Source organism: Mastomys coucha, unplaced genomic scaffold (assembly GCF_008632895.1).
Source record: "Mastomys coucha isolate ucsf_1 unplaced genomic scaffold, UCSF_Mcou_1 pScaffold9, whole genome shotgun sequence".
Taxonomy (NCBI): Eukaryota; Metazoa; Chordata; class Mammalia; order Rodentia; family Muridae; genus Mastomys; species Mastomys coucha.
The window spans coordinates 21,278,872-21,293,270 of NW_022196915.1; the positions used below are offsets into that span (position 1 = coordinate 21,278,872).

The following is a 14,399-nucleotide window of genomic DNA, read 5'->3' on the forward strand; positions in this document are numbered from 1 at the left end:
CTGGGAAAACCACCTAAGCCTGGATCTGCGGGAACCCTTGAAGGGCTGAGCTTTTCAAATACATGAACTTGAAAGGTTCCGTGAGTCATGTGGCCTGGGGGCTACCCGGGGGAGGGATGGGATTGGAAGGCAAGGCCATGGAACCCAAGACTAGGCACCTACCTTGACCTTCGCAGAGCTTCTTCATCGGGGTCTTGCACTGTGGGAGAAAGAATTTGGTCAGGAGGATTCACAGAGAACATAGGAAGAAAAGCCACGAGAGCTTTGTGGACAGTAAGTCCCTAGGAATCAGCCAGGCCCTGGACACTTCCTGTGCTATCTTGTCAGTGGTGGCAGTGAGAGCCTACGTGCCAGGCCTCTGCCAGGGGGAGTTGAGAGGACACAATGTAGTTGGGAGAGGGTGGTCAGAGAAGTCTTTCGGGCCTCTTCTCCCAGTCCTGAGCCCATCCCCTTGCTGGAAGCTGTATGGCAAGACTTCTGTTCTTGTTGAGAGTTGGGGGTTAGAATGGAAGACCCACCTAGGGGCCCAGAGGCTCACTATCTGCAGACAGCTCTACCAGTGTTAACTAAGGACAGGTGGCTTGACTCCTCGGCCTCCATAGGCTGGAGCCAGGCTTTGAGCCTCAGCTTTAAGACTATGCAGGAGCAAGGGCCTCTCTGCATCACCCTCCACTCACCACACTTAAATGCTTTCACTCACTGTATTCTGTCCCGGTCATCTGGGCCAGGATGCGGAAGGAACGAGACTGCAGGTTAGAGGACCGGCGGGCCCACTCATCAGCCTCATCTTCCGGCTTGCTTTGGGTTTTGATCACAGCCTGGTACACGGGAGAGGCGCTGTCCACCGCCAAGTCTTTCACAGGGAGGCTCCTGTAGGTCAGGAAGGGGTGTGAGCAGAGGCCAGTCTGGAACTCAGACCCCCCCTCCCAACCCCTGCTCTGTTCTCCCACTGCATCCCTCCCCCCGCATCTATACCCCCTGTTTTCATCACTACTCTCAGAAGAGCTTGAGAAGCCTCGGGGTTCGGTGCTCAGGGGCTCAGAGGTCAGAGAAGGCCCAGTGGGAAAGTGGCTCTTCTTTTGTCCATGAGATTTCTATCCTTCCTGTTGGTCCCACTCCAGTGCTAATCCTAGATCTGAATGAGTTCCCACCCCACAGGCTGGAGTCCCTATAGGAAAGGAGGAGGTAGGTCTCCTTGAAGTGATGTTGGTTTCCCTGAGCCAGCTCTGCGAGGGGCAGGGTGAGAACTGCCTGCCTGAGAGACCCGGGGGTTCGCTTAGGAACCATCCAGTGGCTTCCCCACACCCACAGATCCAGACAGAGGCCTGCCAGTGGCTTGCTGCTGGAAGATGCCTGGGGTTGCTGGTTTAGCTGTGGGAGATCAGCCCAACTAGAAAGAGTTATGAGAAACAAAGCAGGAAATTGTGCTAGGCCCTGGCCTGATCTGCAGAGGTGATACTTGGAGAATGAGGTTCCAGGCATGATCTGTGCCCCAAAACAGCAGAGTCTTTTGAGGGGAACCTACTGATATCCCCTTAAGCTCCCAGGGTCTGACTTGCATAGTAGGTGCTCAAAAGTCTTAGCTGAATAATTTTTTTTTCAACTCCAGATCATAGCCAGCAGGGATCCCAGAGCTTCTCAGGTGCTGGAATTTCTACCTGACTCAAGTTTTATAGGTCAGATTGTGAATCTATGTTGCCCAGAAAAAGCCCTCTTAGATGTCAGGGGGCGCTCAGGGCAAGCCTATGGCAGTAAGCCTGCCTGCCAGCCTTTTCCTCTTAGAAATGTTGAAACTGAGGTCCAGAGAAGCCAACTGAGTAGCCCCAGGCTACAGTAGACAGGGACACCATTGAATGACAACTTAGGTGACCCAGCTCCCAGCCCAGTGTCCTTTTTCTTTTGTTATTATTAGTTTTACTTCATTATTATTATTATTATTATTATTATTATTATTATTATTATTATTATTATTATTCAGTCTTGCTGTGTAGCCTTCTTTGCCCAGTCTCCTGAGTACCGAGATTATCTACTTCCATACCTGGTTTGCCCAGTGTCCTTTCTGTCAAACGTTTTATAGTCAGGAAGCTCAAAGCCATACCTGCCTACCAGGGACTACCTAGCTTAGATGCTCTGACCACATGGAGACCCAGCCCAGCTGAGGCATGCCCTATCTCACACTGTCGTGCCCTGGCTCCATCTGCCATGACCCCTGTGGGGACTGGTTAGCCAGGACAGGATCATCCTAGTACACAAGTCAGGGAGCTGGAAAGAATTGGCCTAGTCTCTCAGGTTTGGTTCCTTAGGCCTGGCTCAGGTTGAGCTATGAGAGCAGAGATAGAGAAAGAGGTGGACACCCTGCCTCTGCCCCCACTTTCCTGAAGTCTTTAGCCTTGAGAGCTAGGGATTTTGAGATTATGACTGAGATCGGTTATGGGTCCTGCAGATTCCTCTGGGGTCCATCCAGGGGGAAGCTCACAGCTGGGAGAGAAGCAAAGGAAGGCCTGGGTTCTTGCTCTTCCTGTAGAATGCTGTCTTCCTTATAGGAAGGATTCTAAGGACTCCTAAGGTCTTTGGGCACAACCAGATCTCACTGGTTTTTTTTTTTTAGGGTTCTGGGGACTGACTTACTGGCTTTCTAGAGGCAGCTCTGTTACCTTCTAGCACTGAATGAATAGCCCAGTGTGGTTTGCGACCCCTTGTGTGCCATGTCCCAGTGAAGGTAGGAAAGACTGGGAAAACCTCACCAAAGCATGGCAAGGAAACGGCAGGAATGAAGCCTCAGCCTGGGATGGATGAGCACACTGTGAGTGTGCCATGGCCGATAGCCACATGGACATGGGTGGACTCCAGAAGACAAGCATCTGTCTGTGTGGGCTGCAGAGGATGTCGTGTGGCTTGAGAGGTGGGTGTGAGGAAAAAAGGTGGACAGAGCGCACAAACTGACCACTTGTCCTCAGACACATCCCACCAAACCCACACACCATCCTGCAACGAGACAGATGACAAGACGGACGGATGCTGCAGTTCTACTTACGCCAGCGGAGACGCCCTGCCAAGCAGAAGGAAACCCAGCCGTGAGTGCGCGTCCATCATGGGGTAGCAGAGGGGCAGCGCACACAAGAGAGCGGGGTTAGGACCAGAAATGAGTTAAAGGGGTGGGATGGGTGAAGGAGGAAGAGAGAGAGAAAAAGAAATCTGTCAGTGAGGAAGGAACTGTGGAAATAACAGCAGAAACGGAACACATTATGGCCAGGAGGGTTCCTCACTGTACCATAGTGGCATCAGCTCAGCGTGCTTGAGTTAAAAGGAAGGGGGAAAGGTTGATCCTTTCCAGGCACGCTAGCAATGAGAGGCAGGCAAGGGAAGGAGACAGGTGGGAGATAGCTAGATTAATCAACAGAGCACCATATTCTCCAAATCACAGGCGCCCTGATAGTAGAATTCAAAAATAGAAGTTTTCCCAGTGTATAGAAAACATAGTATGATAAGCAGTCCATCCATTATTTTCCGTTTGACTTTCTACTATTTTCAACTACTATTTTTAAGGGGACACTAAAGACCATGCGATAAACAAATGTTAGCCAGAAATCCCTGCTAGCTTTTTGGACTGAGTCAGGCAGTGTTGTTTTTCTGGGTATATATTAGCTAATGGTTGTTCTTAAAAATTGCACGGTCTTTTTTTTTTCTTGGAATGAGCGATTTAAGTAAGTCAACATAAGCCCAGATGTTTGCTAAGGGCTGAGGTCTGAACAGGTTCGGACTAGTGGCTGCAAAACAGACAACGTCTGCCCCCTGGTGGTCGATGGAAAGTAGTGCCTTTCTGAGACAAGGTCAGGTTCTCCTGAAGGACATGCCTCACTCAGGACGTGCCTAGCTAGCCTCTGGCCTCTCTGCATGTACACCATGACCACAAGGGCTTTTGTCCTTGTCCTGTAGGAACTTCCTCGAATCTTTTTATGTCTCTTCTATAGCATTTGATTTTATAGTTTCAGAAAAAAAAGTTTAGTGTACCCTTAGTCTTTCTCTCCTGAGTTGCTGGGAGTCTCTGATCATCCAGGGATAATATGTTGCCTAGAGAGGTAAGCTCTACACTTTGACATTCCCAAGCAGAATAAAGGAATGGCCTGCCTCCTCCCAGCTCTGTGCTCTGTGTGTGTGTATGTGTGTGTGTGTGTGTGTGTGTGTGTGCGTGCGCGCGCGCGCATGTGCATGTTTACATAGGAAAACAGATGACAGAGACAGATAAAAACAAGACACAATGATAGAAAGACTGAGAAAAGAGACAGAGATATACAGGAGGAGAGAGTGGCCCTGTTAATACTGTTCCCTTCTCATCTGAGTTTTTACATCATGTCTCAGGCCACCCTCTCATTCCTCAACCAAGCTAGTAGACCAATCCCAGGAACCAAGGGCATTTTAAATTCTACTGCCCTGAAGCAAGACCTCCTGGGTCTTGGAGTGGAGGTCCAAGTGGAGAAGAGAAGTGCTCATTATGAGGTTGACTGCCGATAGCACCCTGGGTGGTTGTGGCCTAAGGCCTCTTCCAATAAAAAAGGCCTTCAAGTACCTGGATTGATGCTCATCACTGGAACAATAAAGCAATTCCCCCCAAGTATGGCTTTAGGCATGAGAGGTCCGTGGAGTTCCCCATGCTCCTTTAAAAGCACCACAGAGGTCTCTAACCAGTCCCTCTCATTGAAGCCTGGGAATGCAGACTTACAATCCCTTTCAGGAAATGTGACATTCTGTGCTTTGCCAGTTCTCCTACAACTGAAATCTGAAGAGAGTTCACCTAGACTCTGAAGAGAGAGGGCAACACATTCTGGAAGTCCCTGGTGAAGGCTGGACCACCCCTTCCAGTGGCCTGAACCCAGGAGGCTCAAGGTGAACGAAGAAAGCTGTTTCCGTGAGTGCGTGGCAGCCTCCGTAGGCATATGAAGTGGGAAGACGCTTACCCACTGAAGTCACTGCCCTGGGCCTGGGCCTGCCCAGCAATAGCATCCATGATGGCATCCTGGGAGTACATGCTGATTGGGGTGTTGTACTGAGCGTGGATGATAGTAGCCTTGCCTCCCAAGCCCTTCACTTCAATGGGCTTGTGGGTGGACAGGGCTGAGTCCTTCAGGACGCTGGGGTTGAAGCGTTCCTGGTAGTCGGCACTGAGGAGGGTGGGCAGGAAAAGGGGGGAAGGGAAGAGAGGGAGAGAGGACAACAGGTGACAGTTACATGGGAAGGCCAGGGTGCGAGTGGGATGTGGAGAGAGATCTCCCAAAGTTGGGGTCTTGGCCCAAGTAAGTTACCCATGTGGGCTGCCTGGGTGTGGCCATGAAAATTCTTGGCACCCCCAAGACCCCGTGCAGAAGATCAATCTTTCATGTCCACCTGAATCATCTCTCCCAGCTCCCCTTTGAGGTTCCACTTCAGCCAAGACTCCCTCCTAGGGTCAGCAGGGGCACCAGGCATGGTGCACACTCCCATCACACACAGCACAATGGAGAAGCAGACACAAGAGGGTTTGGGGGGGTGTGGGATGGGACTTGAGAAGGGGACAAAAGCTGGGCCATGTGACAGAAGAGGCAGCAGCACAAGCGGAGTCCAGAATGTTCCAAAGGCTAAAAGCGGTCACACTGGGCACACTCAGAGACTCGGAGATGCTGAGCCAAGGTCTTCCCCGGAGGGGCTTATCCTGCCAGTTGCTCCTCTGTGCACTGGGACTCTGTTCTTCCACATCTTTCTATGCACATGCTTCTTCCTTGGAAGATGGCTCAGGCTGCCCAGGCCCCTCCAGTCCAGCATGCTGTAGCCTGTTAGTCTCTAGCCATCCAGGGCTCTTCCCTTCAACAGATAGGTACATGCCCAAGCAGAGATAAAAATCAAGTACAGTCTTTCTCAGAGATCCCACTGGGACAGAGAGGTCTTCAGGCCACACGGGTCAGTGACAGTGCAGCATCCCATACATCTGAATTAACCTAAAGCCTTAAGCTGCTGCAGCGGGAAATGGGGAGCAAAATTGAGACCATCAAATAGACACCCGTCCCTTGCAACGGCTTCCCTCCATACTCCAGCAAATACCCGTGCAGGCTCATCTAGGACACAATGCACCCTGACTCACACATGCACATATGTACACATGCGGGCAGGCACACACCATCCACACCCGACAGATGGCAGGGGCATGCTGGAACAGCACACGGGGACACACACATGCTGTCCTTAGATACTAACTTGGCTGGAGAATTGGCTACCACCTAGAAGGAGAGAAAAGCGAAGAAGATAGAGTAGTCAGAACGGGGCTTCTACTAGGGAAGCTCGAATGGAGGGACCATCTTCAGACAGGTCGTGAAGGGAGGCGGCACTGGTGAAACCTCAGTCTTGGAGGAGGAGGAGGTGAGGAAGAAAGCACAGAACCAGAAAGCAGGGTCTCTAGAACCCTCAGTTTTGGGTGGAAAGTGCCAGGACTCCCTCTGTGGTGAGCCCCAGCACTACAGCTCTGCCAGGGGAAAGCAACTTCTTTCCTGGTTCAAGAGCTCCTATACGGCTTTAATGGACCACATGTGTCTAACCTGGCTGTAGACCCTGAAGACAAAGCTGGGGATGGACATGAGTACTGAGGCTGCTTCCAGAAGGGCCGAGGCCCCAAGTTCCTTCTGGCTGGATGCCCCAAAGGTGAAAAGCTGCAGCTTAGGCCCCTGTTCACAGGGTGGGAGGAGCTTATGAGCTTGTTCCCTGAAGAAGCATTGTAGTGTTGTGTGTACAGCGGGCATACCCATAGCCCCTAGGCCTTATTCTCTTTCCCAAAGGACAGGCAGACAGCTCTGCTCTCTCCTCTTGGAGCACAGAGCAGTGAGTAGTACAGTCAGTCCCTAGGTCTTATGGGCCAGTGGTAAGGCTGGAGGAGTTCCAGGAAGAGGGTATGGTCAAGGCTTTCACAGGAAAGCCCCCAGCAAGGGCCACCAGGTATAGGCAGTACAGAGAGACACTGTCCTCACTCAGATAGGGAAATTGGAATATGAACTTCTTGGGGGATACATTATCCTTGTGATGCTTGTTTAAATGCAGATCATCCATGGTAGTAGACCCTACCCTGCAGCCCTCTCTGCCACTCTAAACAACAGAGGGTGGCTGGGGTGGACATTGTCTCCATAGTCTTCTGCTTACCTAGATCTGTTCACTCTGAGCTCTGGAAAGGGAGAACTTTAGCCCAGTGAGCCTGACCCTGGTCACCCCACAACCAGGATCCTGGGAAGCTAAGGACTTTCCATGCTAGGGAGCAGGGGGTGAATCTGCTCAGGCCCAGGTTGCCTCCTGTCTTAGAGCTGATAAAATTCCTTCTGACCTCCTGTGCTCAGAATAGCCACAAGTGGATCTATATTAGGAAAAGGCCAGCTTGGCTTTGCCATTTCTTCTCCATGTTTGGCCAGTGCTGACAGCTGCAGGGTCAGTTCTTGTCCTGAGTAGCCCAGTGTCCCCTGCAGAGGGCAGTGTTGGCCTGATTGGCCTGCTAGGTTCTTGCTCCTCCCCAAAGCCTGGATGCCTGCAGCACACACAGCTCAGAAAAGTGATGGTGTCCAGATCTCAGGAGGAGGCACCAGGGGCCCTTGCTCTGTGGGGCCACTGAAGGCTGTCTTTCAAGGTGAGGAGCAGGGCCTGCAGTTTGCTCTGGCCTTCCTGTTCTTGCTCCTCAGTGGTTCCCCTCCACATCTCCCCAGAGATCCACTTGCCAAGAACCACACTGTGAGCTTCTCAGAGAGTAAGGAAGGGGCTCCCTTTTGGAGCATGACAAGACATAGGTCAATTTTTAACCATGCCTCTTCTCAAGGCTGTGAATCTGGGCAGGTTCCATCACCTCAACCCTATTCGTAAGAAGGAAATGCAAGCACTAGAGAAGATGGCTATGTGCAGCTGCTCTTCCAGAGGACCAGAGTTTGATTCCCAGCACCCACGTGGCAGCTCACAACCATTTGTAACTCCAGCTCTAGGGAATCTGATGCCCTCTTGTGGTGGTGCACAGATACACATGCAGACAAAACACCCACAGACATAAACATAAAATAAAAATCTAAAAAAAAAAAGAAAGAAAGAAAGAAAGCCAGAAGGAAGTGAGATGTCTGCCATAGACGGGCTATGCCTTTGGCACAGGATGTATGCAATAGATGCACATGGAGAATTGCCAGCTCTGTTGCTTTCAATCGTTTAGACACTTAGTGAAGTGTGGAGCCTCAGCCCAGCAGAGGTCCCAGCTCTTTCTGCCTGCACTGAATGAGGCCCCAGCTTCCTCTCCTAGCCCACTGAACACACTGTTAGATCCTGCTCCTCCGATTGTCTATATTTGCAGGTAGATTCTGGACAGCATCTGCACCAAAGAGCCTGGTACCTGGGAGTCCAGGGAGGAAGGGATCATGCTCCTGTTTCCTAGCTCCCTCATTTCATCTCAAATCTAGATAGAATCAGGAGGATTAGTCTGTTAGTTCTGTCTGCCTCTTACTAGCTACATGACCTTGGGACAATTGTATGTTATATCTGAGTTGCTAAGATGACAGAAATTAATGTCTATCTCTGAAGTTACTGACAAAGCCAGTTCCTATGAGGCTTGAGAGATAGCACAGTGCTGACTGCTCTTCTAGAGGAGCTGGGGTTTGTTCCCAGCACCCACCCAGCAGCTCGCTACTGTCTGTAACTCCAGTTCCAGAGGATCAGGTGGTCTTTTAGATACGCACGCAGGCCAAACACCCATACACATAAAGTAAACCAGTTAATAACAAAGAGCCAGCTCCTAACTCAGAGTGAGATTTCAGCCACCAGGACACTACCATCACTACAGATGGGCTTTCCAGGGATCCTAGTCAACCAGAAGGCAACTTTCTTGCCGGGGATAGGTCCAGAAGGGACCAGGAAGACCTAACCATCAGAAGCAGGAAAGGGAAGCCATGTTTATTCCGTTATTCCCAGAATTTTCTGGCTCCTTGCTTTGGGAAACTGTGATGAGCCAGAGGCCAGCTTTGCTCAGATTCCAGAAGGAGCTAGGGAAGTTGAGAGACCAGGAAGCTCTGGTCTTGTGGTCTTGTGCTCTTCTATAAGAGCAAAGGAGGATGTGGCTGGGGCCAAGGCGATGGGCCACCTGTGTTGACTCTTGAGTACTATCTGGGAGACTCTAGCCAGTGCGTACATGGAGTGAGTGTGTGACATCTGCCTTTCTCTTTTTCCTCCCAGTAACCTGGGGATGAGAACAGACTGATTCCTCTCTCTAAGACACTAGGCTATGCTGCTTCCACTCAGTCTGCTGTTTCTTTAGCACCTAAACAAGCGTGCCCATCGCACAGGGTAGTTACTGTGAGACGAGGGGACAGAGGTCTGGCAGCTGATACATGTTCATATGGGGATCCTTCCCTTCTACCCTGCCACAGTGACCTGACTCTATGTTCTTTCAACTCCTGTTCCTCAGGGAGTCTTACTAGCTAGACTATGGGGACCAAACACAGCCCTTTCTCCTCAGAGTTCTGCTTCCTTGCAGCCCACCCTAACCTGGATCAATCCTGCAAACCTCCTCCCCAAATACTGTTGCCCAGTCTCTCCGTGGGTACTTCTGCCACCCCCTCCTCCAGGTGCCCCCTAAACTACTCTCATCCTTAGAGAACTTACTTTCTTAGCTCTAACGGTCCCCTGGCCTTGCCTTAGAGATCTCAGGGATGTGGGGACTAGTCTGTCTCTTAGCACCTTAGTTCCCAAAGGCAGTGGGCAGTGTCCCCTTTGGGACAGGATGTGGCCTGGGGTGAAAATTTAGGAAGTCTGAGTCTCCTGCAGAGAGGCTTAGTTCAGCCACTTAGCTGCAGCTGGACATCTGGACCTCAGTTTCTCCTTTTCTGGGCCTCAGTTTCTATTTCTGCAGAGAGCTGACGTGTCTCTCTAGAGAGCTTGTACAATGTAGTTGACATGCCTGGCTGACAGCAATAGGATCCCTGCTGGTGTTGCTTTAAACTGCTTCTGCCACGAAGGTTCAGGACTGGCTGTGTTGAGACCTGTTCCTTCCCCGGACCATCTGACCAGGTTGTTATGTGAGCACCATTGACCCAGGTGGCTCCGTACCGGACAGCGGGATGCCCTTTACCTACCCTCCTAGGAGTCCAGCACCTGAGGCCTTCCCTCGGAGGCTCATCTGATACATCTGAGCCATCTCCCTCAGGGTCTCTGCTGAGTACAGGCCAATGGGGTTGTTATATTGCCTCGGTTGGCTGGGACCTGGCAGAACTTTGGGGCTGACTGAGCCCTGTACACCCTCTGAGCTGGCCTTGGCCACTGGGCTGCCCAGAGGAAGGACAGGCCCCGAGGCCTCCATGTGTGGGGTGCAGACAGAGGTCTGGGAGAAGGAGGAGCTAAAGGTGTCCCCGAACTCCAGGGTGCCTGGGCTGGCCCTTGCCTCAGGGCTGGGGCTGGGAGTCGCCAGGCTGCCGTTCGTGTCCAGAGCAGGGTCCTGGCATAGGGCAGCACCATGCAGGGGAGAGAGAAGAAAGTGGTTAGAGGCCACACATAGCTGTGCTTCTGTGTGGACTTGAAACAGATGTGTTAGTGGGAGCACCTGTAGCCCACCACCCACAGCCTGCAGCCTGCTGGACGTGCACCCAGACGGGGCACTGGAAAGGAAGGCCTTTTTTGAGTGGACAGGAGGAGAGGAGCCTGTGGCTCCTGATCTAGAGGCTGGTATCCATCTAGACAGAATGCAAAGCCCCTCGTTAGAAAACCAAGCCTATTCTCGAGGGCCAAGAAAGAGGATGCGGGGCCCAGGGATGGTAAGGGTACCACTATCCTGTCTATTCTTCCCACGTACATCTTCCCCTTTGAATGGATACTCCACGAGTACAGACAAACCTCCTGGTTTACCGGCCCCACCTGGAGAAGACCCTTCCTGGCCAGGACTGATTGACATTTAGGGTGGAGGTACCAAGGGGACCCTAAGGCCATCTAAGTCAACCTTAGCAATTTCTCCCAGCAGCTTTCTTTCCAGTTCTCCCAATCTATGACCCTCTGTAAGGCTTCTCTTCCCATCTCTCCTGCTGTCCAGTCCCCCCACTGGATAGATTGGATTCCGTCTACAGCTGTAGTGAGGGAGCGGGTGGAGGAGCCATGGGTTTAGGCTAGACCCTTGGGCCCACAGGGCTCAGCTGCTCAGAGAGAGTCTGGGAAGGACTCTGTATCTAGTGGTGAGATTTGGCTGGCCCTCCAACTCCGGTGCTAGTCTCTAAGACTTAACTGGTCATTCTAATGGACATAGGGAGTCTGTAACTGGGAGGGATGGTAGATACTTAGAAACTAGAAGAGTCTGTGTGGAGGAATGCCCCCACCCCCGGGGCCAGTCAGGTCCCTTCACACCTGGGAGCGCCTCCTGAGATGGCTGAGTCAAGCTGGGGCCTCTTATAGCAACTCCAGTCTCAGTGCCTCCAAATACTGAAGGTCAGAGTCTTCTAGACAGACAACTGTTTCCTGCCTGATAGCATGCTGGCCCTCTTCTCAGCACACCTTCTCCCAACCTGGTTTCTTCCCAGTCTAGCCTGGGATGGGATCTTGGGCCCAGGTAGGAATGCCCACAACTCCATGCTCAAACACTTTCCATGAGGGACAGGCAGGCAAGGTTATGCTCCACAAACTGCAGCTGAGTGGACCCCACTACCAATGGCCAGCACCTACCTTCTGGTGGGGGATCACTGGCAGCGGGGACTGAATAGGGGGTGCTGTCGTGGAGATGGGAATAGGCCGCTTGGACCTAGATAAACCAGAAACAGGACCCAGTGAGGACGCGTGCGCCTGACCAAAGTTCCTGGAGGTGATTGGGAGCTAGATAGTGAAGTCACTGGAACCCAAGGTACACTACCCACCCCATTCACTTACTCTCCTGAGGGAGGCCCTGGGCTTGGCCAGGATAAGGAGTCATAACCCTGGAAGGTTTTTTTTTTTTTTTCCTCAGCATTCACAAGCTTCTTTTACATGGGGTGAGGGTAGGGCTGCCCGAGGAAAGAGGAAGCTAGGCTTCCAGGTCCAGCCCTTCCCATTCCAGGGATGCTGTGGCCATGCTTTCTGCCTAAGCCACTTCTATAAACTGAGTCAGTGGTAGCCTGATAGCGATTTCAGCCCATCCTTTGTATACAATTCTGTAGCACAGGGGGTAGGCCCATCCATACAAATGCTGGGGTCGATCTCATTTGTCCCTGTGACATGCCCACACCAACTCTGGGTCCCCTTCTCTGGGGAGCTTCCACCTACTTCTGCAGAGTGAGGCTCAGGTTGTAGCTGGCAGACTTGATCTTATTCTGGGCCTCCAGGTGGGTCATGGTGTCTGTGTTGACCCCATCAATGGCCACCACAAGGTCTCCTTGGCTGAGCTGGGACTGGGCTGCCTTGCTGCCTGGAGTGATCTGGTTGAACAAACAGAAGAAGGGGTAAGTCAGAGGATCACCTGGAGCTCCCAGTACACATCAGCAGCTCTTTTGTTGGTGATGGCCAGCACTGGCGGCTCACCAAGCCTGTTTCCTCTTCCTCACATGGCTACTACTTCCTAGGACTTTTTGACAGCCGTCGAAGGACCAGCTTTGGGCAGTGGAATGCTGGTGGAACTGCGGCTGAGTGGACTCCATTCCCGGGTCTTTTCCCAGCAACCATCATCAGAAGCCTGCATAGTGCTTGTTGACTGACTAAACGCACAGGTTCAAGAGAAGATCAGCCAAGTTGCTAATTGGAAGGGCGCTGGGTGCCAAAGTTACTACCTGGAGCAGAGATGGTCTATCAGGCTTTCTGAATGAGGAATAAATTCCCCCTGTGCTAGGCCATTGATATTTGGAGGTTATATATTGCCGATTAACCTATTACCCCTGCACCCTGCAAATCCATAGGGTACTTTCTAATCCCAGAAATGAGGGTAAGACTTAGCACGTCCTTGCTTCCAGTCATTGCCAGACCAAAGAGCAAGCTAAATGTACCCTCACAAAAGCATCCAAGTGCAAGTGCTCCATGCTACCAGGGCAGGTGCACAGACAACTAAAGGAGCCATCAGCCATGCTTGGCTGAGAACAAGGCAGGCTGTGAAGTGAGGCAGGCTTAGGGCTCTCTGGCTACTTGCAAGTGTCTAGAAGGGGAAGCATAGTTATAAAGCTAGTTCCTAATTTCTGTACCCTACTGACACCTAAAACTATTTGTCTGGATGTTCCATCTTTTATTAAATAGAATGCCATTGAGACTCTACACACTGAAAACACTTCCCGGGATGCTAAGAAAGCTACACCCATTACTCGGAAAGCCATTGCTTACACTGAACTCTCAATGATGCCATACACGATATCAAATTTTGCATGGCAGCTTTGAGTACTCTGGTGACCCTATCCATAGTGATATTATCTGAGATATGAACTTCCAGAAGGCCTAGTTAAATGACTTAGTGTAGTTCAATGGACTGGCCGTAGTGACATTAGCAGCTCTGCTCAGAGAGATAGTTCGTGAGATGTTACTAGAGGAGACTAGCTTTAACTTCTATGACTTCCAATGGAATGTCTCAGTCCCTGGTAATATCACAAAGAAATGGTCATTATTTTTTTCAGTGTAAATGTTTATTGAGACAAGTAGGGTGGGACAATCTATGAGTGGGTGGTACTTATACATAAGAGTACTTTAGGAGCTGACCTTATGACATCATGTTGGAAGCCCCCCATGAGACCACATGGAATGTTACACAGGCCTTGCCACCAATGACATCACAGGAAAGAGGAGGCTCTAAGCCCCACCCCCATATTGCCCATATGGTTAGAGGGCATATCCCTTAGCTTTGCCTTCTTGCATGCCCACCAGCTAGTTCTCTTGGCATGTCTAGCCACATCCTACCCATCTTTCTGGTACAGGGATAAGACTAGCCATTAATGCTGGCAGAAGCCAGATTTTGGCTAAGAGATGGGTACCTTCCTAAGAGAGAGATCTGTGCCAAGCCTGTGTGGGGTCTCTAGTCAAGCTCTGGACTTGTAGACATAGATGGAATCCTCCTACCAGGTTCCATAAAGGGAACTATACATCCATCAAGGCCTCTTACAGTCACTGTGATGAAATGATTTTTGTATTACTGGTCCCAGAAGCACTGTCCTGGACCATGTCAGTGACAACAAGACCAAAAGAGACCTCCCTTACCAACCGCCATGATCCAGCCTGAGCCTTCCCACACTGCCCACCCTGTGCCCAGAACGGTCCTCTTCTCCACCCCAAATGTATAAGCCAGACAAGGACAAAAGAGAAAGCCTTGATGGCCAAAAGGACACATCTGATTTGCAAAGCCCACTCTCCAGATGCCATAGGGGCATCATAGAACCATCACTATCCCCCAACCTCCCCAATAGGGAACCCATGGTAATGAAAGCATGTTGCAGTCTCGA

General features: G+C 51.2%; 1 protein-coding gene across 6 annotated transcripts in view; it reads right to left on the reverse strand.

Moving 5' to 3' along the window:
* Ldb3 (LIM domain binding 3) overlaps positions 1–14,399 on the reverse strand; it is a 62,290-nt gene that overhangs the window by 40,767 nt on the left and 7,124 nt on the right. For 3 of the 6 annotated variants that reach the window (XM_031361611.1, XM_031361609.1, XM_031361613.1), the window contains exons 3-9: positions 12,253–12,404; positions 11,680–11,755; positions 6,226–6,248; positions 4,956–5,159; positions 3,035–3,049; positions 701–870; positions 163–199 (exon numbers count right to left, since the gene is read on the reverse strand). In XM_031361611.1, the coding sequence (XP_031217471.1) occupies positions 163–199; positions 701–870; positions 3,035–3,049; positions 4,956–5,159; positions 6,226–6,248; positions 11,680–11,755; positions 12,253–12,404 (677 nt within the window). The remainder of the gene's footprint in view (positions 1–162; positions 200–700; positions 871–3,034; positions 3,050–4,955; positions 5,160–6,225; positions 6,249–11,679; positions 11,756–12,252; positions 12,405–14,399) is intronic. The other 3 variants (XM_031361612.1, XM_031361610.1, XM_031361615.1) reach the window with 1 other exon arrangement.